The 24118-nt window shown below is 39.5% G+C and overlaps 1 protein-coding gene across 2 annotated transcripts in view; it reads left to right on the top strand.

Moving 5' to 3' along the window:
* Window positions 1-1190: 1190 nt before the first annotated feature.
* Window positions 1191-24118, top strand: part of TMEM135 (transmembrane protein 135) — a 192066-nt gene continuing 169138 nt past the window's right edge. For both annotated transcript variants that reach the window (XM_084895225.1, XM_084895226.1), the window contains exons 1-3: window positions 1191-1534; window positions 17887-18014; window positions 20223-20315. In XM_084895225.1, the coding sequence (XP_084751351.1) occupies window positions 1394-1534; window positions 17887-18014; window positions 20223-20315 (362 nt within the window). In that variant the 5' untranslated portion in view covers window positions 1191-1393. The remainder of the gene's footprint in view (window positions 1535-17886; window positions 18015-20222; window positions 20316-24118) is intronic.

Here is a 24118-nt window from a genome sequence, read left to right as displayed (position 1 = left end):
ATCCGTTGACAGTATCATTAAAACCTTTAGTGACTTCATCGCTCATTGCAACTGCATAAGCCTCAGTACAGTGCCTGTGGCTGTAGTGGCAGCTCTGACTCCGTGGCACTGCAAGGAGGAGGAGGAGAAGAAACCTTGTCTCTTTTGATCACATGCTGCTCAGTAAATATTTGCAGAACGAATGAAGGAAGGCTATATTAAAATAGGGTTCATCTAAAGGTAAGAAGCTCCTGCATTAAGAAACAACAGAATGTAGAATCCCAAGGAAACTGAGAGGTTATTGTAGGTGAGGAAACTGACATGTAGAGTGGTTGTAGGACACTCAGCTCCCTTGTTATGCCAGTAGTTGGCAAAGCTCTCTAGTCGGGCTTTTACTAAATGGATGATGAGTACTTGTCCTGGGTGCAACACCCAAGACTGCTCAGTGTCCCAGGGATTGTACAGGATAACCTATGGCCCTTTCCCCACACAGGAAGTGTATGGACAGAGCCAACATTTCTCAAGCCCTTTCAGGCCCCTTTCAAGCTTAGAAAGCCCAGCCATTGGGAACAGCGCGGTTGCAACCAGCAGGCAGCCTTCGCTAGTCATTACCTGGCACTCTAAAGAAGGGGAGCTCTCCAGGGTTCAATTCCCATTAAGGGCATGTACCTTGGTCGTGGGCACATCCCCAGTGGGGGTGTGCAGGAGGCAGCTGATCAATATTGCTCTCTCATCGATGTTTCTAACTCTCTATCCTTCTCATTTCCTCTCTGTAAAAAAAAAAAAAAAAAAAATCAATAAAATATATTAAAAAAAAATAATAAAGAAGGGAGCTGCCCAGTATAGTTGTCAGGCTCTCCCCTGGCAACCAGCTGCCTTTCCCCAGCTCCTCACAAAAACTTTTAATCCCTTTCTTCCACTGCCCTTCGTTCTACTTGGCCTTGCTTGGAGAGGACAGGGACTGTGGCACAATGTGACCCAAGTCAGCCACCAACATGGCACATCCAACCAACCAGGCGCTCTGTGGCCAGGGCGGGGCCTCAGGGAGGCAGGCGCGTCCCAGGGCAGCGGCGCGCGCGCGCACCTCCCGGCCGGACTCGGAGCGGCGGGCGCGCGCCCCCGGCTGGCGGGCGGGAGCGCGCACGCTCCGCCTCCCCCCCCCCCCCCGCCTCCCGGCGCGCGCCCCGCCCCCTCACGCCGCGATACGCCGAGCGCTCAACATCCGAGGACTCCGGCCCCGAGTAACCCCGCCGGCGCGACCTTTCCCCTCCATCCCCCACCCCCGGGCCCGCCCCCGGCGCCCGCGGTGGTTGGGCGCGCGCACCCGTCCTCCCTCCCCGCCTCCTCCCCACCTCCCTCTCCCTCCCAACCCCGGCTCACCCCTCCGCGTCCCCTCCGCGCTTCTCTGCTCGTCATGGCGGCGCTCAGCAAGTCCATCCCTCATAACTGCTACGAGATCGGCCACACTTGGCACCCTTCCTGCGGGGTGTCCTTCCTGCAGATCACGGGGGGCGCCCTGGAGGAGTCCCTGCGGATCTACATCCCCCTGTACCTGGTGAGACCCCGCAGCGCCGCCCCCGGGCGAGTTCGGGCTGGAGGGTGGGCCTGGGGGTGGGGGCAGTCCGGCTCCCCCGAGAGGCTCGGGGAACTCGCCCTGTGTCTGTTTCTCATGTGGAGGGTCAGAGTGTTTTGGGATTTTTTTTTTTTCGGGGGGGGAGGGGGGGAGGGAGGGTATTGGGATTGGGGAGGTCCCCAAGGGGCGGATGTCCCAAATCCTACTCCGGGTTGGGAGAAGGGGGAGGGGAACTTAGAGGTTGAGCTGTCATCTACATGCCTGTGTTTTGGGCCGGGGATGGGCTCCCAAGTCTGGGATTTAAAAGTTTAAAATTGTGACTGCAGGGACCTGCGTGATTTTTGCTCTCTCTCTCTGCCTGGAGGTGGAGAGGTCAGCGAGGCGACGAGAAATGGCCTGCCATCTTTCCTCATGTAAAATCCCTCTGTTCCCCCCATCCTCATTTTTTTTTTTTTTTTTTAAAGGACATAATTGACAGCAAGTTCATGTGACCAGAGATCTTGTCTCAGTTTGGAATGGCAGGATTGTGGCTTGAGGGTTTTGCAAGTTTTTTTTTTTTTTTTTTTTTTTGCAAGCTCCCAAAGCAGACAGACACCTTGGTTAAGATTTTTTCCGTGGTGATTTAAAGGGTGTTTCCAAGTCTTAGAGTCAGTGAAGGTGATTAGATCTTAGTTTATGGGAAGTAGGTCCTCTAAGTACTCAGCTTTACTTGTCATTGGTTTGGAGTTTTTAATAGAGAATATTTGAAAATATGTGTATGTATCACTTTACTGTTATTAGTTTGGAGTTCTAAATAGAGAATATTTGAAAATATGTATATGTATCACTGAGGACTGGTAAGGAAGTTTGTTCTTCGATGCTCTGACCAACATGTTTTTTTTTTTTTTAATAACCTGGTTCTTGGTATTAACGATTTATTACTTTGATTATCAAAGTTCAGTCTCTATTTTGTCACCCAATATGCATCTGTGTCCTAAGAAGGCAGAGGTCATGTTGTTTGTATTTCCTGAAAGTTTCATTCAGTATTCAATGGGTGGCTACTTCTCACCTCTCATTCAGTGATGATTTGAATTTATACCCTACTGTGCCTAGAACTGTGTCATAGCCATACTTGTAGTACTTGAACAGTTTGATTACTTATTACGGAGATAACACAGAAGATGGTAACATATCTCTGAGATTTCAGAAGCCATTTTTATTTTTATCATATAGACGGATGCCTTTCAAATCTGAATATGTTAGGAATCTCCTGGCAAGCATGTTATGATAGGGGTTCTGACTTAGCAGGTCTGGGTGGGGCCCGGGATTTTGCATGCCTGACAAATTCCCAGGTAATATAGATGCTGCTAGACTTAAGAGCCACACTTTGAATAGTAAGAACTGAGAGTGGAGGCCAATAGTAATAAACTTGTTACTGGAGCTGGAAATTTATCCCTTGATTTTCTTTGGCAAAGGTGCATGTTTATCTGTCTGCTTTTCCACAGGCATGTGTTCAGTCTGTAGTTCAGTGTTTGTTTTCCTTAATAGAACACCTACAAACATTTTTGAGCTCTTGGTATGTTCAATAATACAAAAAGATTGTCTCTGCCCTTATGGGGTTATGATGTATGTAGGGAGAGAGTTTATGCTATGTAATTTCTCTTTTGAAAATCTGTAATACTTTTATGCTGCTCTACTCATTCATTCGACAACTGTTTGCTGAGTGTTTGACGGTTGTCATAACTACACCCTAGACAACTTATTGGTATCTTCCATGATAGGGAAGTTCAGGGGGAAGCAACAGATATTTCTGTCCTTCTATTCCAGCAGTTGAGGTGTCAGGAAAGATTTGTGTTTTAGTGCTATGTCTTCAACTTTTAAATATTCTTGATGGTAAATTCTCCATCGTATTTGGCCTGTATCCCTTACAGCTGTGTATTTAAACTTTGGGTTGCTGTTTAGAAGTGGTTGTGAAATAGAATTTGTGGGAATTGACCCGTATTTTATTTTAAGAGAATAGAAAAAAAATTAGAGTCCATTGCAGGCACTAAACATAAACATTATTTTAAGACAGTTTTAGTTATATTTGTATCTGTGGCTGGGGCTACTTGGAACATATATAGCAACACTTTGCTCTTTATCAGTGTTGGGTAGTTATTGATTACGTGTGTAATTTCAGATGCCACAATACAGGTTGGTAGGGGAAGAAGTGGCCTTTTAAAAGGGATTAGAGATGTGAATTTGAATCTCTGCTCCATCAGCTACAGGCTGTTTGACTTTTTGCATGTTACTTTGACTTTCTCTGTAAGAATTTAAGATAAATCATATATATATATAGTTAATCCTTACCAGAGGATGTTTTCCCATTGATTTTTAGAGAGAGTGTAGGTAGGGGGAGAGGCACAGAAAGAGAAACTATGTAAGAGAGACACATCAATTGATTGCCTTCCCCACCAAGGCCAGTACATGCCCTTGACCTAAATTGGACCCAGCATTCTTCAGTCCTCAGGCTAGCACTCTGTTCACTGAGCCAAACCAGCTAGGACTGTATCACATATTTTCTAGTTCCTAATAGGTCTTGAATAATTAGGCCATTTTTTTCCCCCAGAAGATTATTATAAGCATGGTTTATTGCTATTTTAAGGGCATAAATGGGGCAATAGGGTGTAGGAATAGCAGCTATCACATAGTAGGGCCCTCATAAAGTGTTGCAATTATTAAAATAGTGCATTCATTATAATTAATGTCTCTATCTCCTGTTAGAATGGTGGTTTGTATTCAGTGCTAGCACAGTACCTCAGTGAATGCTTAATAAGTGTCTGAATGAGTACAGGACTGAATGAATAAACTCAGGAATAGCTCAGGAGTAAAGAGATATTCCACAGTTCTAAAGTAATGCCAGAGAGAATGGAAGGACAGTCTTAGAGGCATTTGACAAGAGGTATTTCACAGAAAAAATGAACAGGACACAGAGACTGACAATGTTAGGGGTGGCCGAAACCGGTTCGGCTCAATGGATAGAGCGTCGGCTTGGGGACTGAAAGGTCCCAGGTTCGATTCCTGTCAAGGGTATATACCTTGGTTGTGGGCATATCCCCAGTAGGGGGTGTGCAAGAGGCAGCTGATCGATGACTCTCTCTCATTGATGTTTCTAACTATCTCTCTCACTTCCTCTCTGTACAAAATCAATAAAATATATTTAAAAAAAATATTAGGGGTGGTGTGCTGACTGGTTTATGCTTCTAGGATTTCAAGCCATTGATGCTGTTTCCAACATTGATAGAAGTTTTGAAGGCAAACTGATTTAGGGGGAAACTTTTAATTATGTGTTTTCTGGAGCTTATAAAATGTGTCCTGTATATTTGCTTTTTATTATAACCTAGGGACCTGGTGCATGAAATTCATGCATGCGGGGGGGTGTCCCTCAGTGTGACCTGCACCCTCTCCAATCTGGAAGTCCTTGGGGATGTCTTACTGACAGCTTAGGCCTCCTCCCCATGGTCTCTGCTCTCTGAAGACCTGCCTGCTTGATGCCACCACAGGTGTCTGCTCTCTGTGGAGGCCTGCTTGCCCTTTGCTGCCACAGACACGAACAAGCAGGGCCCTGCTGTCTACTCTCTGGCTTGCTGCCACAGGGGCAAGCAGGGCCCTGCTGTCTGCTTGCTTGCTAGCTGCAGAGGATGTTCCTGCCCCACCCCGGCCACTTGCAAGAGCACCTGGGAGTGCCTGGGCCCCTGGGATGTTCCCACCCCGCCCCCAGCCACTTGGTGCCTGCAGGCCTGGAGCGACTGGGGCAAACCAGGACCCTGGGGGGCTGTTGCAGACCTACATGCAGGCCTACAGGCTCAGAGCGGCCTGGCTCCCAAAGATGCCTGTTCATGGGATGCAGGTCGCATGACTCAGTGTGCACACAAGCTGCTGCAGGGTAGGAACATCTGTTGTGTTCCTGCCCCGCCCCCGGCTGCTCCATGCCTGTGTGTATAGGCCCAGAGTGGCTTGGGGTCGTTCCTGGACCCTGGCTGCTCCGGGCCTATGTGTGGGCCTATAGGCTCAGAGCAGTTTGGGTCAAGAGGACGCCTGTCGCTGGGACCCAGGCCACTTAGTGCTGGTGCATGTGCAAGTGGCTGCCCCGCCCCTGGCCGCTTGGTGCCTGTGTATGCAAATTAACCTTACAGCTTTGCCGGGTTAATTTACATACTCACTCCTGATTGGCTGGTGGGCATCATCTTTTTTTATTAGTGTAGATATTATCCTTATGTTTTGCACTAAACTGATTGCTTTTGTTCCTTTTATATTTCTTGTTTGGTTCAATGCATCTATTCTCATGCTTCTTTTTCATTTTGTGTCCATAGCTGTTCTTAGTATTTGCCTTATAATGCTTAAACCATGTTGAAATGTAGATCACTAAATCTTTTTAATAGTGAATCTGTGTTTTCATATTTTGTAAAAAACATCCATCTTCATCATTGATTCATTTCATGTAGTTTTTTTTAAAAAAGAATCCTATGTATGTTGTACAATATGCTAACATTTTATGCATGTTCCAAAATGTATTTCAGAAAGTTATATTTTGTTGAAGGTTAGTTATTGCCACATATTCACATATGAAATACTGGTTACAGTGTTTAAACTGTAGCCTATTACTAAAATTAAGGAAAGCATAGTACCTCCATAATTTATGGCAATTTAGAATGCACAATTGTCCATTTAGGGGGATTCTATGCTGTTCAGGTTCTTAGGTGCCTTCTCTAAGAAGGAAAACTTGTTCACTCATCTCAGGTTGTTTTAAGACCTTTCTTACTTTTGCTATTCCTAGGTGACTTAACTAAGGACTACCAGATAAGGGTATTGACATTTACCTTTAGCTGACTCTTTTTGGGAAGGAATGAATTAAAATCTGCTTTTAAAATTGACCTTTAGATGTATGTTTAAACCCTTCTTCAGAATATGAAAATATTTACTTAATATTTACTTCCTTTGAACCTTTTAATCTAACAATTTTGTTATGATATAGAGGCTCAATTAATCATCTCTAGACTCAATTAAAATTTAAGTAAGAGCTGGAATTTTTAGGATTAAAAAACAATTTATGGACAGTCTTTAGCTGCTAAAGACTTTAAAACCATTCACTGAAGAAATCAATTCAGTGATATTGAATACGGGTTTGTTTTTTTTTGTTCTTTTTTTTAATGTTCTCATAGTTTCATTTTATGGGGAAAATGGCAATTCTATAAAACTTAACTACACTTACAAGAGGCTGTTTGGATTTCTGTACTTTAATATGGCTTAGGTAGCAGGATCCTAGATTCTGGGATCAAGTTGCCTGTTAGAATTCTAGTTTACTATTTACTAGCTGGGTAATCTCAGACAAATGATCTAACCATTCTTAGCCTCAATTTCTGTGTCTGTAGTATTGGAGGAAAATAAATTTTCACTCTAGATATCTTTGTGAGGATTTAATGAAATAAAATATGTAAAGTGCTTCTTGCACATAGTATGGACTGAATTTTTAAAGGCAGTGGATTAGCAGGTGTTTTAGAGGAAATGAGATCAGCAATCAGAGAGAGAGAGAGAGAGAGAGATCATACCAACTGCTGAGAATATCTGTCTGGATTATTTGACTTTTGGAAATCATGTAATTTTTAAATAATGTGGACTATTCCCCTTGTGATTATTTTGCTTGAAGCCTACTTTAGGGGGTAGAATTGAGGGACTCTTATCTTTCTATTCAAAGAGTAAATGATGATTATTATACTACTAGAGGCCCGGTGCATGAAATTTGTGCACAGGTGGTATGTATGTCCCTCAGCCCAGCCTGCAACCTCTCCAATCTGGGACCCCTTGAAGTATGTCCAATTGCCCTCTTCTACTGAAATTGGGCCTAAACGGGCAGTCGGACATCCCTCTCATAGTCTAGGACTGCTGGCTCCCAACTGCTCTCCTGCCTGCCTTTCTGATTGTCCATAACTGCTTCTGCCTGCCAGCCTGATCACCCCCTAACCACTCCCCTGGCAACCTGATTGCCCCTAACTGCCCTTCCTTGCAGACCTGGTCACCCATAGCTGCCCTTCCCTGAAGGCCTGGTCACTCCTAACTGCCCTCCCCTGCAGGCTTAATCACCCCTAACTGCCCTCCCCTGCTGGCCATCTTGTGGCACCCATCTTATGTCCACATGGGAACAGCCATCTTGTGTGTTGGAGTGATAGTCAATTTGCATATTACTCTTTTATTAGATAGGATAGAGGCCTCGTACTTGGGTGGGGCCCAGCTGGTTTGCCCTGAGGGGTGTCCTGGATCAGGGTGGGAGTTCCCTTGTCGGGATGGCCTGGCCATGCCCCCCGACAACCCAAGTGAGGCCCTGGAATCTAGGATTTATTTTTCTTCTATAATTGAAACTTTTTAACCTTGAGCAGAGGCCTGGGTTGGCTAGGGTGTGCAGGAAGCTTGGCTTCCTCCATTACTGATGAAACCAAACCTCTTGCTCACTCTGTGGCCTCAGCCATCTTGGTTGGGTTAATTTGCATACTCACCCCTGATTGGCTGGTGGGTGTAGCAGAGGTATGGTCAATTTGCATATTACTCTTTTATTAGATGGTATTTGTTATCCTTTGGAGATGTAACAGTCATTTGGTCTTTTTCTTTTAAATGAGCAATTAAATGATGAATTTTCCTGTTCATTAATATGACATTTTGAGTTTGTTGAACTTGTTTTTATTTATTTATTTATTTTTAAAGATTTATGCACTTGTTTATTTATTTAGTTAGTTAGTTAGTTTGCTGCTGCTGTTGTTAATTTTCACTGGAGGATATTTTTCCATTGATTTTTTTTTTTTTTTTTTTTAGAAAGAATGGAAGGAAGGGGGAGAAACAGAGAGAGGGAACACATCAATGTGAGAGAGACACATTGATTGGTTGCCTTTACCCACACTGGGGCCAAGGCCAGGGCCAGAAATTGTGCCTGCAACTGAGGTAGGTGCACTTGACCAGAAATTATGCCTGCAACTGTGGTAGGTGCACTGGGACCCTTCAATCTGCAGACTAGCACACTGTTCACTGAGCCACATAGGCTAGGGCTGAATTTGTTCTTATATGTTACTTGTTTGTTATTCTTTGGCTGATCTCTTGAGTACAAAGAACAGTTCCAGTACATCATTCACAGTTGGAAGTTGAAGATTTACTATTGCACTATACACTTGCTCAACCTATTTGTGTAGCAACTATCTCTGAATATACCTGGCCCAATCTGGCTTACTTTGACCTTTTAGTTATATAGATTAAGAAAACAAAATTAACATTGGAATATAGGATTTCAATAATTATGACTCATTACTGTTCATATTTCTGAGTTAGTTGATTCTTTTTTCCCCCAGCTTACTTTATTTAAAAAAAAAATTTGTTTATTGTTGAAAGTATTACATATGTCTCCTTTTTCCCTCTTGACCTCTCCCATCCACTCTCCCCTGCCCCCCTCAGCACAGGCCCTCACCCCCCTTCCTTCTGTGTCTATTGGTTATGCTTATATGCATGCATATAAGTCCTTTGGTTGATCTCTTACCCTCCCTCCAATAAAACAGATATTTGGTGGATTAAAAAAGATTAAAAAGCCTTCAAATTCTTAAGTATTTTTCAATCCCAACATTATTTCCTTTTGTGTACTCATTAGAAAATTCTCTTCAAATCAAAAGGAGTTCTCCTCTGTCTGGGACAGTTATCCTCTCTAATAAAATAAAACTGGTCCTCTCTGTCGTAACAGGTTTTCCATCAGGTTGTCTTCGTACCCAACTCTCTAGTTGACTCACTGTGATACAGATTATTTTGGATAACCAAACCTCTTATTTACTATTTAGAAAATTATATTTGTCATGAATTTTCACTCTTTAAAACATAGTTTTGATTATTTGCTGATAAATATTGATTAAAAAATATACACTAATGGAGAAGGACTGAGATTTGATGATTAGGTTTAATAATAGCTGAACCTATACTATTAGTATTGGAATATTTGTTTCCTATTCACTTACCAGTTATTTAAATGAGTCTGCTATTTTTAGGGTGTTGTGTATAGCAGTGTTTTTCAACCTTTTTTGGGCAAAGGCACACTTGTTTCATGAAAAAAATCACGAGGCACACCACCATTAGAAAATGTTAAAAAATTTAACTCTGTGCCTATATTGACTATATATAAAGTAATTCTCTTGAATAGGAATCAAATAAACACAAAGAAAGTATTTTATAATTACTTTATTACGAAATATTAAGTAAACAAAATAGTGAAAAATTATAAAATTCTTGTCTTGTCTGCACCTACGGCACACCAGGCAACAGCGGTTGAAAAACGCTGGTGTATAGCATCTATGTGCTATGTTGTATGGTGGAGAATAAGAAAATGACCTTTTAGTTATCATAGATTAAGGATAGTTGCTACACAAATAGGTGGAGAATAAGAAAATGCACTGGAGCCCTCACTAGTTTGGCTCAGTGAATAGAGCGTCGGCCCGCAGAACAAAGGGTCCTGGGTTCAATCCCGATCAAGGGTATGTACCTCGGTTGCAGGCTTCTCCCCAGACCAGGCCCTGGTCGGAACTCATGCAGAAGGCAACGAATCACTGTGTTTCTCTCACATCGATATTTCTCTCTCTCTATCACTGTCTATAAAAATCAATGGAAAAATATCCTCAGGTGAGAATTAATTTAAAAAAAAAAGAAAGAAGAAAAAGAGAATAAAAAATGAAAGGGAAAATGCACCAGGCATACTTTTTTCGTTGAGAGTTTATAGTCTAAGTGGGAAGATTAAGCATGTATTATCCTGTAATAAAAAGTCATGAGTTAAATACTCTATGTTATAGATAAAATGGTTTGAGAGATCATAGGTAGAAGATCACATTTGACTGAGAGATAAGGGTAACTTAATGAGAGAGGTGGCAGTTTAATACCAGACCTTGAAGGAAAAGTAGGATTTGGAAAGGTAGAAATGGTGGTGAGCAAAGATGTTCAGGTAAAATAGAATATGGTATGCTTTGAGGAATGACAGATGAAATTTAGGCTTTACTTGATGTAGTAGGCAGTCAATAAAGGTTGCCAACAGGGGGTAGTATGCTTGAAGTTGTTTCATAAAGTTAATGTGGCAGTGATATATAGACCTGTTAGATTTAGTGGCTCAGGTGTAAAGTAGGGGAAATAATCAAATGAAGCCAGGAGATTTTAAGCCTTGTTGTTGGGGTGGTAGAAGTTAGTACCTTGGGAAAAGGCACATATTTTCAGTGAAATATGTTGATTGCTTGGGGGCCTGTTGACTTTTACCTACTAGTGCAATATATGAGTAGAGATTGACCAGGAGGTATTGAGAAACATAGAGGTGCTATTCTAGAGAGAAGGTGGGGCTAGAGATTCAGGTTTAGATATCCTAAGAATTCGAAGCGCTGGTAGGTCAACAAGGAAGAGAGGTCCTTCAACTGAATGTTTAGAAAGAGAAGACAACCCGAGGAATATTCATGCGTGGAGTAGAGGAGGAAGCAAGAAAGCAAGCAGCAGTTAGATATGAAGAAGTTGAGAAGAGAGTGTTTTAGAGATGTCTTGAGCAGAGAGTCTTTGGAAGTATTGTTAAGAGGTGGGAAGAACATGGACTTGAATCTAGGTCCTGCCGCTAATTAACGTTGATTGCATTTCAGACCATTTTCCCTTTTGCATATTTCCTTCTAATAGACATAATCACACTATTTTTTTTTGTTGCTTTTTTTTGTTTTTTTTTGTATTCTGTTTTGTTATTTAGGGCAGAGCTCTTGATTTCTGAGGAATATCTTAAATTGGACAACAAGTTGTCAAAAAAGCACATGAACATTTCTAAGGAGTGAATGACTAGAGAAAAATAATCTTGTCTCATATTTGTGCATAAGCAATATAAGTAATTGCTTTTATTGATTATGAAAGATGACCTGGGTTGAAAGTCTGGAACGCAAACTTATGTTCCATAAACCTATCTGTATAAGTTTTATTACTGTTAAAAATATGAAAATACTTTGACATAGATTTATAATTTATTCATGAAATATTTATTGAATATCTACCAGGCATTATGCTAGGTGATAATTAGGAAAGGGGAGTTCATTCAAGTGACTGCTTAACAAAGATTTAAAGAAAAAGTCTTGGAAAGTCTTTTCAAATGTGTTGGTACAGTTTCTTGTATTACTTGTATAGTATAGTGAATGTGAAATATCTTTACATTCCCAAGGACTATACCAGCTACATACTAATTTATAATATTATTTGGTGCTTCGATAATTAAGAGTCTTAAAACATTTTATCATAACATGCTGTTGTATTGAAGATGTGTGTGAATCTCTGTTGATCCTAAGACTTTTAAATTGTCTTTTGATTAATCACCAACCCTAGCTTCCTTTCTACTAATGGATCTCCTCTAAAAGAGTATTGTGATTTGAGATATTTTTTGTGTGTTTTTATTCATGCTTAATATGAGATGAATCTGTTTTATCTTGGGAAACTAGGAGTAACTATATTAATAATCTATACAAATAAGAGAGGGATATGCAAATTAGCCAGGATTCTGTAATGTCACTGCCAAACAGCAGGGACCTGAGGCTGCATGGCACCTGGCCAGGGCGAGGGACCTCAGGCTGAGCCCCCTGCCTCTGGCTGGGCTAGACTGGGGACCGCAGGCCACGCCCTCCTCCCCCGCAGGTCTTCACAGGGACCTCAGGCCTCACTCCCCACCTGGCTGGCCTTGATGGGGGACCTCAGGTTACACCCCCTGCCCTGGTGCTGGGCTGGGAGACCTCAGGCCACACCTCCTGCCCCAACTCTGGGCCTAGGGATCTGAGGCTTCAAACACCCGCCCCCCTCCGTCTGGAGGAGCTTGATGGGGGTGGGGCTGGCCGAGTCTGGGTGTCATGTGTTTTCGAAGTATGTGTAGAATGGTGGGCAGGGACTTGATTCTAGGTTCCGAGATGTGCCCCAGACTCTGACAGGAGAGAGATTTTCATATACATTTTACTAATTTTCTTTCATCTCTGATACTTCTATTGTAGAGAAAGGTCAAATAGCAATATTCAAATATTTCCTCTAATTAATTCCCTTTTAATGTGCACAAATTTCATGCACTAGGCCACTGATAGTAAATATTTGTTAATGGACCTTATTTATTTGTTATTCAAATTAGTATTATGAATTGATAATACAAATCAATGAGGATTTCATAATTATACATGGGTAGAATCAATAATTCAAGTGAATGAATATAGGTTTTAAGTTATTTTGTTTTTAGCAGTATTGAAAAATATTCAGTGAAATGAATTTATGCATGAAATTATGAAAAGAAAGAAGAATGCTAGATCAAGTGTCATCAGATTAGAGCAGGTTTATTTCTAAGAATGCTGAATTTACAGTGTTTTCAGCTTATTACCATTTATTTTGTATAGTCTTTTGACTCATTACATGTGTCAGGTTGCTTTTGTTTCTTGATGCCAACTAGATCTTTAGAGTTTGGATTGTGATTAGTCCAGTTTGGGAGTTGTTTTGAAGGATTCTGTATCTGTTGGCAGTGACAGAGGAGGCTTGTTCGGATCATTCTTGATTTCTAAACCTTGAAGAAAGTAGTCCTGTATCTCAGAAACTCACAAGCCCAGAAGACATTGAATTAATCAGGATCAGACTGAGTTTCAGACTGTGCTTACTGTTCCATTTGGAGCGCATGGAGTGTGTTACAACAATTATTTACTTTACTTTGAATTTCATTTCCTCTTACTCTTTTCACCCCTCATTTTAATTTTTTTAATATTACAGATTGCCTACAATGTGTCAGAAATACCAGGGCATGGGAATGAGATGAGATATTTGTGGACATTATAATTAAGGGGAAGATACACACACACACACACACAGATTCAACTGTGATAAGTGCTATTAAAAAGTACAGGGTTTTATACGGGAGTGTTACAAGAGGACGCATTCTAGTGTGGTGGGTTTGGGAAGGCTTTCCCAATGAAGTGACATAGTGAGTATGTGAATATATATGAAGTGAATATGTACAAGGCCAGTCAGAAAGAGAGGCTATTTGATGATTTCTTAAATCCAATGCCCGGGTCAAGAATTTGATTTCTTCTCTTTAGAATTTGGGCTTTACTTAAACTTGAAGCTAATGTCAGTAATAAAACATTTCAGACCATATAAATACCTTAACAGATTCTCTGAAATTGAACCTCTATTCTAATAAAATCTATATTTTAGTTAAGGTAGTCAGAAAGTTTTAATTACAAATGTTAGACAAACTGTCTTAACAAGTTTGTCTTCACCCTTTAAAGGTAAATGAAGACAAGAAGAAAAAATAAAAGAGATACAAATTAGAAAGGAGGAAGTAAAACTGTCATTATTCGCAGATGATATGATATTGTACATAGAAAACCCTAAAGACTCCATAAAAAACACTGCTAGATTGAGTGAATGAATTCTGCAATGTAGCAGGATACAAAATTAACACCCAGAAATCCATGGCATTTTTATACACTAATTAGAGGTCTGGTGCACGGAATTCATGCACAGGGGGAGAGGGGTTTCCCCCTCAGCCTGGCCTGTGCCCTCTTGCAATCCGGACCCCTCAGGTAGGGTCCCTGGGCCTGGCCAGCGAACAGGGTCTTTTGGGGCTTTTCTTCTCCTGCTGCTGGCAGCTGGCCCCACTCCTGCTGGTGCCACTGCTTACTATTTGTGCAGCGCTGCTCCCCCCTCCACCGCCACCGGTCACTTTCCTCTGTGGATGACAGGCATGGGGTGTGATTGCTTGGCTGGTCTGGGTCTCCCTCTGCAGGACAATAGCTGGCTGGCCCACACACCCACTACACATTGCTGGCCGGTGGCCCGGGCCTCCCTCTGTGGGGTGATTGATCGTGGGGCTCCAAGATTGATTGCTCTACAGAGGGAGACCCACCCACCCAGCTGGGGCTACATGATTGATTGCCATGCAGAGGGCAGAGGGTGGTCTGGGCCTCCCTCTTTAGGGCAATCATGGGGTGATGGCAGGGCCCCCTGACCAATTGTATTGAACCCATCTTGGCTGTCCTGGTGCCAGTGTGTGTGTCATAGGGTGGTCATCTGGAAGGTCGTCTGGATGGTCTTTCTGCTGTTCAGCCATTCAGTTGATTTGCATATTATGCTTTTATTATTATAGATAATGAACTCTCAGAAAGAAACTAAAAAAAAAAAAAAAATCCACTTACCATTGCAACAAAAAAATTAAGATACTTAGGAATAAACTTAACCAAGGAGGTAAAAGACCTATACTCTGAAAACTACAGGACCTTGAAAAAAGATAAAGAGGAGGATATAAACAAGTGGAAGAATATACTATGTTCATGAATTGGTAGAATCAACATCATTACAATGCTGTACTACCCAAAACAAGCTATAGATTCACGCAATCCCTACAAATGGCAGATTTCACAGAATAAATACTCCAAAATTTATCTGGAACCAAAAAGACCACGAATAGCTGCAATAATCTTGAAAAAGAAGAACAAAGGTGGAAAAATCACAATATCACATATCAAGTTATACTACAAAGCCACTGTACTCAAAGTAGCCTGGTCCTGGCACAAGAACAGGCATTAGAGATTAATGGAACAAAACAGAAACCCCAAATTTTGAACCAAGCCATTATACTCAATATTTGACAAAGGAGGCAAGAGCATACAAGGGAGTAAAGACATACAATAAATAGTGTTGGGAAAATTGGACTGGTACACACAAAAAAATGAAATTAGACCATCAACTTATACCATACACAAGAATAAACTGAAAATGGATAAAAGACCTAAATGTAAGTCGTGAAACCATAAAAATCTTAGAAGAAACTGTAGGCAACAAAATCTCAGACATTTCTCATACCAGTATGCCCATTGATACATTTCCTAGGGCAAAGTAATGAAGGAGAAAATAAACAAATGGGACTTCATCAAAATAAAAAGCTTCTGCATAGCAAAATAAACCATCAACAAAATGAAAAGAGAGCCCACTGCATGGGTGAACATATTTGCCAATGATACATCCAATAAGGGGTTAATTTCCAAAATATATAATAAACTCATACAACTTAACAAACTGAAGATAAACAATCCAATTAAAAAATGGACAAAGGACCTAATAGACATTTCTCCAAAGTGGACATATAGAAGGCCACAAGCCATATGAAAAAATACTCAGTCACTTATCTGAGAGATGCAAATTACAATGACAATGAGGTATAACAACCATCAGAATGGCTATCATCAACCAATGACAAGTATTGGCAAGGATGTGGAGGAATGGGACCCTTAGTACACTACTGGTGGGAATGCAGACTGGTACAACCACTGTTGAAAACAATATGGAGTTTCCTCAAAAAATTAAAAATGGAACTCTCATTTGACCCAGTGATCCCACATCTAGGGATATATCCTAAGAAATCAGAAACACCAACCAGAAAGAATATATGCACCCCTATGTTCATAGCAGCACAATTTACAATAGATAAGATTTGGAAACAACCCAAGTGCCCATCAACAGATGAGTGGATTAAAAAAACAGTGGTATATCTATATAATGGAATATTACACAGCTGTAAAAAAAGAAAGAACTCTTACCATTTGCAACAGCATGGATGGACCTGGAGAGTATTATACTAAGCAAAATAAGCCAGTCAGAGAAAGATATGTATCACATGATCCTACCCATGTGTAGATTGTAATGAACAAAATAATTGATAAACAAAATAGACCCAGAGACATAGAAGCATGGGACAGACTGCCGAATCTCAGATGGAAGGCAGGAGCAAGTGGGTGGAACTTGTAGGCATATAATGTATAACCTATGGACACAGACAGTGGGGAAGGCCTGCCGTAGGGGGTGGAGATGGGCTGGAAGAGGTCAGTTGGGGGACAAAGGAAATGTATATAATCAACAAGAAAATATTTTTAAGAAATAAAAAAGTTATTTTTAAAAAAGAACTTCTGTGAAACTTCTGCGAATCCTCTGTACAGGAACTTGTGCCTGTTTATGTTTTGTAGCATATACCAACATATATTATGCTAGATTCTTAATATGTATTTATTTTTTGGGTCATTGCTTTCTTTTATGCCTTCAGTAGAACAAAAATCATTCATTTTATTTTACTTTTCATAATTTTTTATAGCTAGTATGTTTTTTGTCATATAATAATCATATTTGAATAACTGAATGAGTTTCTCTGATTTATGTCCTTGATTTTCTCTAATATCCAGGCTGATAAAATCTGTAACGGATTTTTAATTTAGCATTCAACTTCAATTTGAATTACACTTTATTTTTTCCACTTAACATATAGTATTAATTTTCTTAAAATTTTTTTTTTTTAAATTGAATTCAGAGAGAGGAAAAGAAGAAAAAGAGAGAGAGAGCTAGAAGCACCAATGATGAGAGAGAATCATGGATTGGTTGCCTCCTGCATACCCCTACTGGGGATTGAGCCCACAAAATGGGCATGTGCCCTGACTGGGAATTGAACCATGACCTTTTGGTTCATAGGTTGATGCAGAACCACTGAGCCACACCGGCTGGGCTATATTTCACTTTTTGTTTAGAACTTTTTCTTAATAATCCTCACTTTATATTTTTCCATTTATTTATTTATTTATTTATTTATTTATTTATTACTTTAAAAATATATTTTTATTGATTTCAGAGGGAGGAAGGGAGAGGGAGAGAGAGAAATATCAATGAGAAAGCATCATCGATGAACTGCCTCCTGCAAACCCCCAGGGGAACTGTCCCACAACTTGGGCACCCTGACCGAAATCAAAACCTAACTTCCTGGTTCATTGGTTGATACTCAACCACTGAGCAACAGGCTCCATTGAGAGTGAAAAGGAGGGAGAGGGAGAGAGAGAGAAACATTGATGTGAGAGAGACACATTGATTGGTTCTTCCTACAAACACCCTGACGGTCTGGGGAATGGACTTGCAACCCAGGTACATGTCCTTGACCAGGAATCAAATCATGATCCTTAGGTGGGCTGGCTGACTTTCTACCACTGAGCAACACTGGCCAGGGCTAAAACTGTTTTTTTTTAAGGCATAAGTATTTACCTCAACATTTGGTGGTTACTCATTTTATGGCCTATGTCATAATTCCTTTGTGTATTTTTTTTTTTACCCATTATTCCTTCAATAAATTAAAGTGTTTTCTGTTTCAGAAATTATATTTTTTATAGAGGAACCAGTAAAATACCAGTTTTTACTTTAATTTAAAAATATATGTTGTTATTCAGTAGCTTCCATCTAAGTCCTAATTTAAGTGGAAAAGTTGGTTGGATTAAAGAAAGACTTTCTCTTTTCAGATTGCAGCAATTCTCCGGAAACGAAAATTAGACTATTATTTACACAGACTACTCCCCGAGATCCTGCAATCTGCTTCATTTCTGACTGCTAATGGGGCCTTGTATATGGCCTTCTTTTGCATTTTAAGGTTGGTATTCATAATCATTAGTGGAGGTTAATACAAATTCCTGTGTTGAAACGGAAACGAACAGATGTTTATATAAATGTGCAGGTCACTGCTTGTATTTTTTTTCCTCTTTGTGAAATGACATTTATTTATCCCAAGGAAAGCTTGTAAAACCAGGAGTTGTGCGCCTCTTGCTCTAAAGATGTAACATAAACTTCAAATGACTGCTGTGATTAAATAGCAAAAGTATTTTACTTTATCACACAATTTTCTGAGGGCTACTGTGTTTACCAAGTTGTTGATGAGGATTTTTTAACTTTTCATTTTCATAAATAATGGATTCAAAGCAGTTATCCATGATATAGGTTAAGTCCACATGCAGTGAATAACTTCAAAAGGACTATAAACTATCCGTGTTTAAATATAAAACAGTAAGTTAGTTTCTGGCATATCCTACTGATGAAACTTTTGGTCCTGATTCAGTCTTATGCACCTTATTTGGAGACATGCTTCAAACAATGTAGATGTAGTTGGAAGTCAGTTTTTAGTCCTGTGATATGCCTAACATATTTATTAAATATTTACTTTTTATCTTTCCCCTACTGAATATTGAAAGCCCAAGTTAGTGTGTTTTTAATCTGTTAATTTTAAAATGCTAACTTTATATGGCTCTCATATTAGTGTGATCAAATTTAATGTCATTCAAAGTTCTGCAGGTATAGTTTAGCTACAATTAAAAATATTTCCAAATGTTTTTTAGAGATATTTCCCTTAGAACATTAGTACTTACAAATGTTCAGATTATGCATAAAGTAATTAATAAGGTTTATAGTAAGTAGTATTGTGAGTATGTCATGTCTTTAAATTGACCTGGAAATCTGTGTAAGAAACTCTTTATCAGGTGGTCTCTGGAAAGTTTCTAACATTTGTTAAAACTCTAAAACTAAGTTGTAAGATAACTAGGTTTTTAAAGAATTACAGTAATAATAAATTGCTATTGCAGCATATTTCTTTAGGTTCCATGAACCTATTTGGTTAAGTTGTTGAAACATAAACTACTTAAAATAAGGTAACATCTGTATTTCTCCAGTAATTGAATCATTGAGTTATTTTCCTTTAGTTTTTACATTCAGTAACTTCTTAAGTTCTTTGTGGATTTTATATTGGATTTATACAGTTTTCTCAGGCAGAAGGTTTCTGATGTCCGTTTTGGAAATACCCATTTATATATGCTTAGTAGGTTTTCTAATTCTTTAAAGCTAAGCTTCATTTTAAAAGATCATTTCATCTTTAATTCTTAGCCTTATTTGTGGATATCTCAGGACATATTGTCTTTGAAAGGAAAAAAAAGGTCTTCCTAACATCTCCATTTTTTTTCTCTTTAAAAATCTAAGCATCTAATGGTTTTATATAATGTGTGAGACACTATGCAGTGTCTTACTTTCAAGGGACATATTCTAGTAAGTGAAAAATTATATAAACATATAACTAAAGTAGAAACACTTTTTAGTAAGTGCTGTAAGAAAGAGTTATCAATGGTGATAGAAGCAAAGAGGGAGAGACATTTATTGAATATTATGTGTAAAAATGATAGTAATTATTGTAATAACAGTTAACATTTTCTTTGTATTTTCTAAAAGCTGTGTATGGTGCTAGGAAATATTTCATGTAGTCCTTATAACAATATGAGATTGACAATATTTTTCTCATTTGATAGATAAGGAAGTTGAGAACACAGAGGGTTTGCATAGCGAGTGATGTTGAATCCAGGAATTACTAAATGAATATGATCGGAGGAGAGATGTCTGTTAGTTTGCTATTGTCTGATGAGAGATAGTGAGGGTCTTATCTAAGACTAGGGGCAGTAGGTTGGAGTGGAATTTGAGAGATTAATTGCATATGAAATGATTTTTAATGTATAGGGTAAGGGAGAAAGAGAAGCCAAGGATGTCTCCAAGTTAGCTTCTGGCATATCCTACTGATGAAACTTATGCATGGATAGGTAGTTGTTGTTGCCAGTAACCTAGGAAAATAGGGGAGAGAGAATAAGTTCATGAGGAAGGAGAGAGAGATCATGAGTTTGTCTTTGGATATGTTGAGTTTGAGGTGCTGTGGACATTTCAATAGAGTGTGTACTGAGAAGGGGAGCTTCTATTTGTAATAACTGAAATTTATAACTGTAATAACAAACCAGAAATTTCGTATGAACATTCCAAATTTGAATTTCAGGAGGATACTTGGAAAATTCTACTCATGGAGTCCTGGCTTTGGTGCCGCTTTGCCAGCATCTTATGTGGCCATTCTAATTGAAAGAAAAAGCAGGTAAAATTTTACATATCTACATATTTAATTGAACTGATTTACTGTCCCCCATGTCAACTAGAATTTTTTTTTCTAGTTGCTTATTGTTTACTTTAGTCCCGGTATGAGAAATATTTCCATATATCTTTTTCAGTCTTGCAGATATGTTATGGAAAATTTAATTTTATACTTTTATTATTTATATTTATTAAGCCTAAAAATATAAAGATTAACATAGAGCAATCATACCAATTAATCTTGATTTACTAAAAATTAGAGTTCTTTGATGTGCCTAACTAAGATATGGCATACACAAATTGTAATTTAAAAATCTTCATAATCAGAATACCATGATCATACCTAAGAAAATTAACAAGTTATTTTTTTATTATCATCTAGATTTTTAATTTGATTCAGGGTCATCGAGTGACCTTTGTTAAGTCAATTGTTATTTTTAAGGCACCTTATTTATAAAAGTATTTTCAACCTGAAAATGTTCTATGTGAAATAATGAGATTTCTATAAAATGCTACAAACTGTTACGTACATAATTGTTCAGTCAGCTAAACAGTTGAGTTAAAGCTTTTGTACAAAAATTTTTTTGTCATCTCATGAGTAATTATTGCTGAAAACTGCATTGATTCCATCTTTATCCCAGAGAATCAAGATGGGGTCATGTATTAAGGGGTCATGTATTAATCAAGATGAGGTCATCTTTCAATTTATGAAAATGTTTATTGTAATCATCAATCTGCTGGTAAGATCCAATGATAAGATAGATCTTATTAGATAACCAAATGTTTACTTAAACCACCAGAAACCATTTTAAATGATTTTTTATACAAACTAGAGGCCCGGTGCTTGAAATTTGTGCACTGGGGGGAGGGAGAGTGGATTCCTCAGCCCAGCCTGCCCCCTCTCATAGTCTGGGAGCTCTCAGGGGATGTCCTACTGACAGCTTAGGCCACTCCTCTGTGGAAGGTGACTGGCTGATCAGGGAAGGGCCCCATTACCCCACTGCTATTGCCACTGCCAGCCGCTGCAGTCTCCAAGGTGTTTTCATCAACTCCAACTCCAGTCCCTTCATCACGAAAAAAATGACAACTTTCTTAAGGCATTTTCACGATGTTTTTTTCATAGGATATGACATTTCTTTCTTTTTTTTAATCCTCACCTGAGGATATTTTTCCATTGATTTTTAGAGAGCGTGGAAGAAAGAGGGAAAGACAAAAAGAAACTTCAATATGAGAGGGACACTTTGATTATTTGCCTTCTGTATGAGCCCTGACCTGGGCCCTGGCCAGGGAGAAGCCTGCAACCTAGGTACATGCCCTTGATCAGAATCGAACTCGAACCCTATGGTTCACAGGCCGAAGCTCCATCCACTGAGCCAAACCAGGTAGGGTAGGATATGATATTTCTCAGCCCCTTCAGCAGTGGACCTTCATTTTTTTTTTCTCTAAGAGCGAGGTGGAAAAATGCTAGATCACCTTCTTGGATTCTTATTACTCAAGTTACCAAGAGCACTGTGAGTGGTGTACCTGGAGCTTAGCAATGAGCAGTCCGAAAGGTGTTTCCTCTACAGCTCACGTGCAGAGGCGGAACTGCTGGTGCACTGCAGCTGGAGTAGGCCCCCCTGCCTGTGTCCACTCCGGTGCGGCAGCCTGGGCAGGCCCCCTTTCTCTGTCTCTGTCTCTGCTCTGGGCCTCACCTGAGTACACAGCCTACTCCTGACCTGTTGTGACTATTATGGCATCCTGGCCTAATTTGCATATTACTTCTTTTTACAGATAGATAGATAGATAGAATCTACATTTTTGTGTTCTCTGTTTGATTATATCATAAATCTTTTGGATTACTAAAATTTTTTAAAATCAAAGGATTGGTAGATGCTATTACCACATCATAATCAAGTCAGTAGTGCTGGAAACATAGGTTATCCTACTTGAGAGGACAGTTCAGAATATATAGTAATTAAGAGTGTGTATTATGGAGCTGTTCAATGTACAGCTTAGCTGGCTCTGCCACCTTTTGTGTGACTTCCATGGCTTATTCCTTACCTGAAAAACGGGTAGTGATAATTTACTCAGATAGTTATTCAGAGGATTAAATAAGTTAATATAGGTAAAAGTGTTTAAAACAGTGCTTGACACACAGTGTTAGGTTAATTGTTAAGTATCCTTATTGTTTTTTGCTCATGAGTAATGACAGTTATTCTGGTGGTTCTTGATCAATTTAAAAATGAATATTGGTTTTGGAAATATGATCTCAAAATATTTTACTCATAGATAGGTCTTATTTTTATAATTTTAGTTTAAAGTAATTAAATGTTTCTTTGAAGAACAGCATTTGTTTAAATATAACACCAATTAAAATTGTGCTATTGATATTAAAAGCTATAGCTTCTTTAAAAAACAAAACAAAAACTATTGGACTGGTGTACAGATTCATGCACTGGCCAGCAATCAGGGCTGGTCGGGGCCACTCTACCAGTCCCGAATGGGGACAATTGGGCGGGCTGGCCGGGGGATGGAACCATGGGAGGTTGGCTGGCTGTGGGAAGTTGGCTATGGGAGCACAATGACCACCAGGGGGCAGCTCCTGCATTTAGTGTCATAGCTACTGGCCTGTTGTCTGATTGGTCATAACTGTTGGTTAGGCTTTATATATATATTTATATATATATTGATTTCAGAGAAGAAGAGAAAGAGTGGTAGAAACATCAATGATGAGAGAGTCATTGATTGGCTGCCTCCTGCATGCCCCCTTCTAGGGACTGAGCCCAAAACCTGGGCATGTATCCTTACTGGGAATCAAACCATGACCTTGTGGTTTATAGGTTGACATTCAACCACTGAGCCACATTCAATGGGCAAAAACTATAACTTCTTAAAGCATAAGGAGGTTTCTTGGAAGTGATGTGATTACTTGGATTTTGGTTACTAATTTATTTTCTATTATTTTTATTTACTTTTGATAGGGAGCTTTATAAAAAAAGATACTTTTTGCTTTTATTTCATTTAAGTGAACTACTGCCCTAGTGTTTTGTTTGTAGACACTAAGTATTCACAAAAAGTTTATACACCTGTTTTAAATATTAATTGGAATGGTCTTACTGTTTTAAAAACCTAATAAAAATTTTAAGTCTAGCTTCTCTGTAAGTACTATACCTTTGTTGCTGAAGAAAAATTGATCCTTACCTTACTGTGATTGTTATGCAGTTGAACTCTGTGATATATGCTGATTTACTTCTGTTTATTAGGTAATGCATTAAATGCATAGAAATAGTTCTTTAGTTCTTTTCATTGAGGGTTATATATGCACTAGCAGGGGTCTTCAAACTACGGCCTGCGGGCCACATGCGGCCCGCAGAGGAGTCTGATCCGGCCCGCCAGGTTTTTTGGGCAGTGAGCGCAGCCGAGGCGTTACAGTAGGAATTAGTAGTTCATATAGTCCGGCCCTCCAGCTCTCTGAGGGACCGTGATCTGGGACCCACTTTAAAAAGTTTGAGGACCCCTGCACTAGAGGCCTGATACACCAAATTTGTGCAAGAGTAGGCCTTCCTCCTAAGTACCCATCAGCAGATGAGTGGATTAAAAAACTGTGGTACATCTACACAATGGAATACTATATTGAGGTAAAAGAGGAAATTCTTAACATTTGTAACAGCAGGGATGGTACTGGAGAGCATAATTTTAAGTGAAATAAACCAATCAGAGAAAGATAAATATCACATGATCTCACTCATTTGTGGAATATAATGAACAACATAAACTGATGAAGATAAACAGATCCATAGACAGAGAAGCATCCATCAGACCGTC

Source organism: Pipistrellus hanaki, assembly GCF_964339955.1.
Source record: "Pipistrellus hanaki genome assembly, chromosome: 9".
Classification (NCBI taxonomy): Eukaryota; Metazoa; Chordata; class Mammalia; order Chiroptera; family Vespertilionidae; genus Pipistrellus; species Pipistrellus hanaki.
The sequence above is the reverse complement of the archived record's forward strand: the minus strand, read 5'-3'. Positions and strand labels throughout refer to the sequence as shown.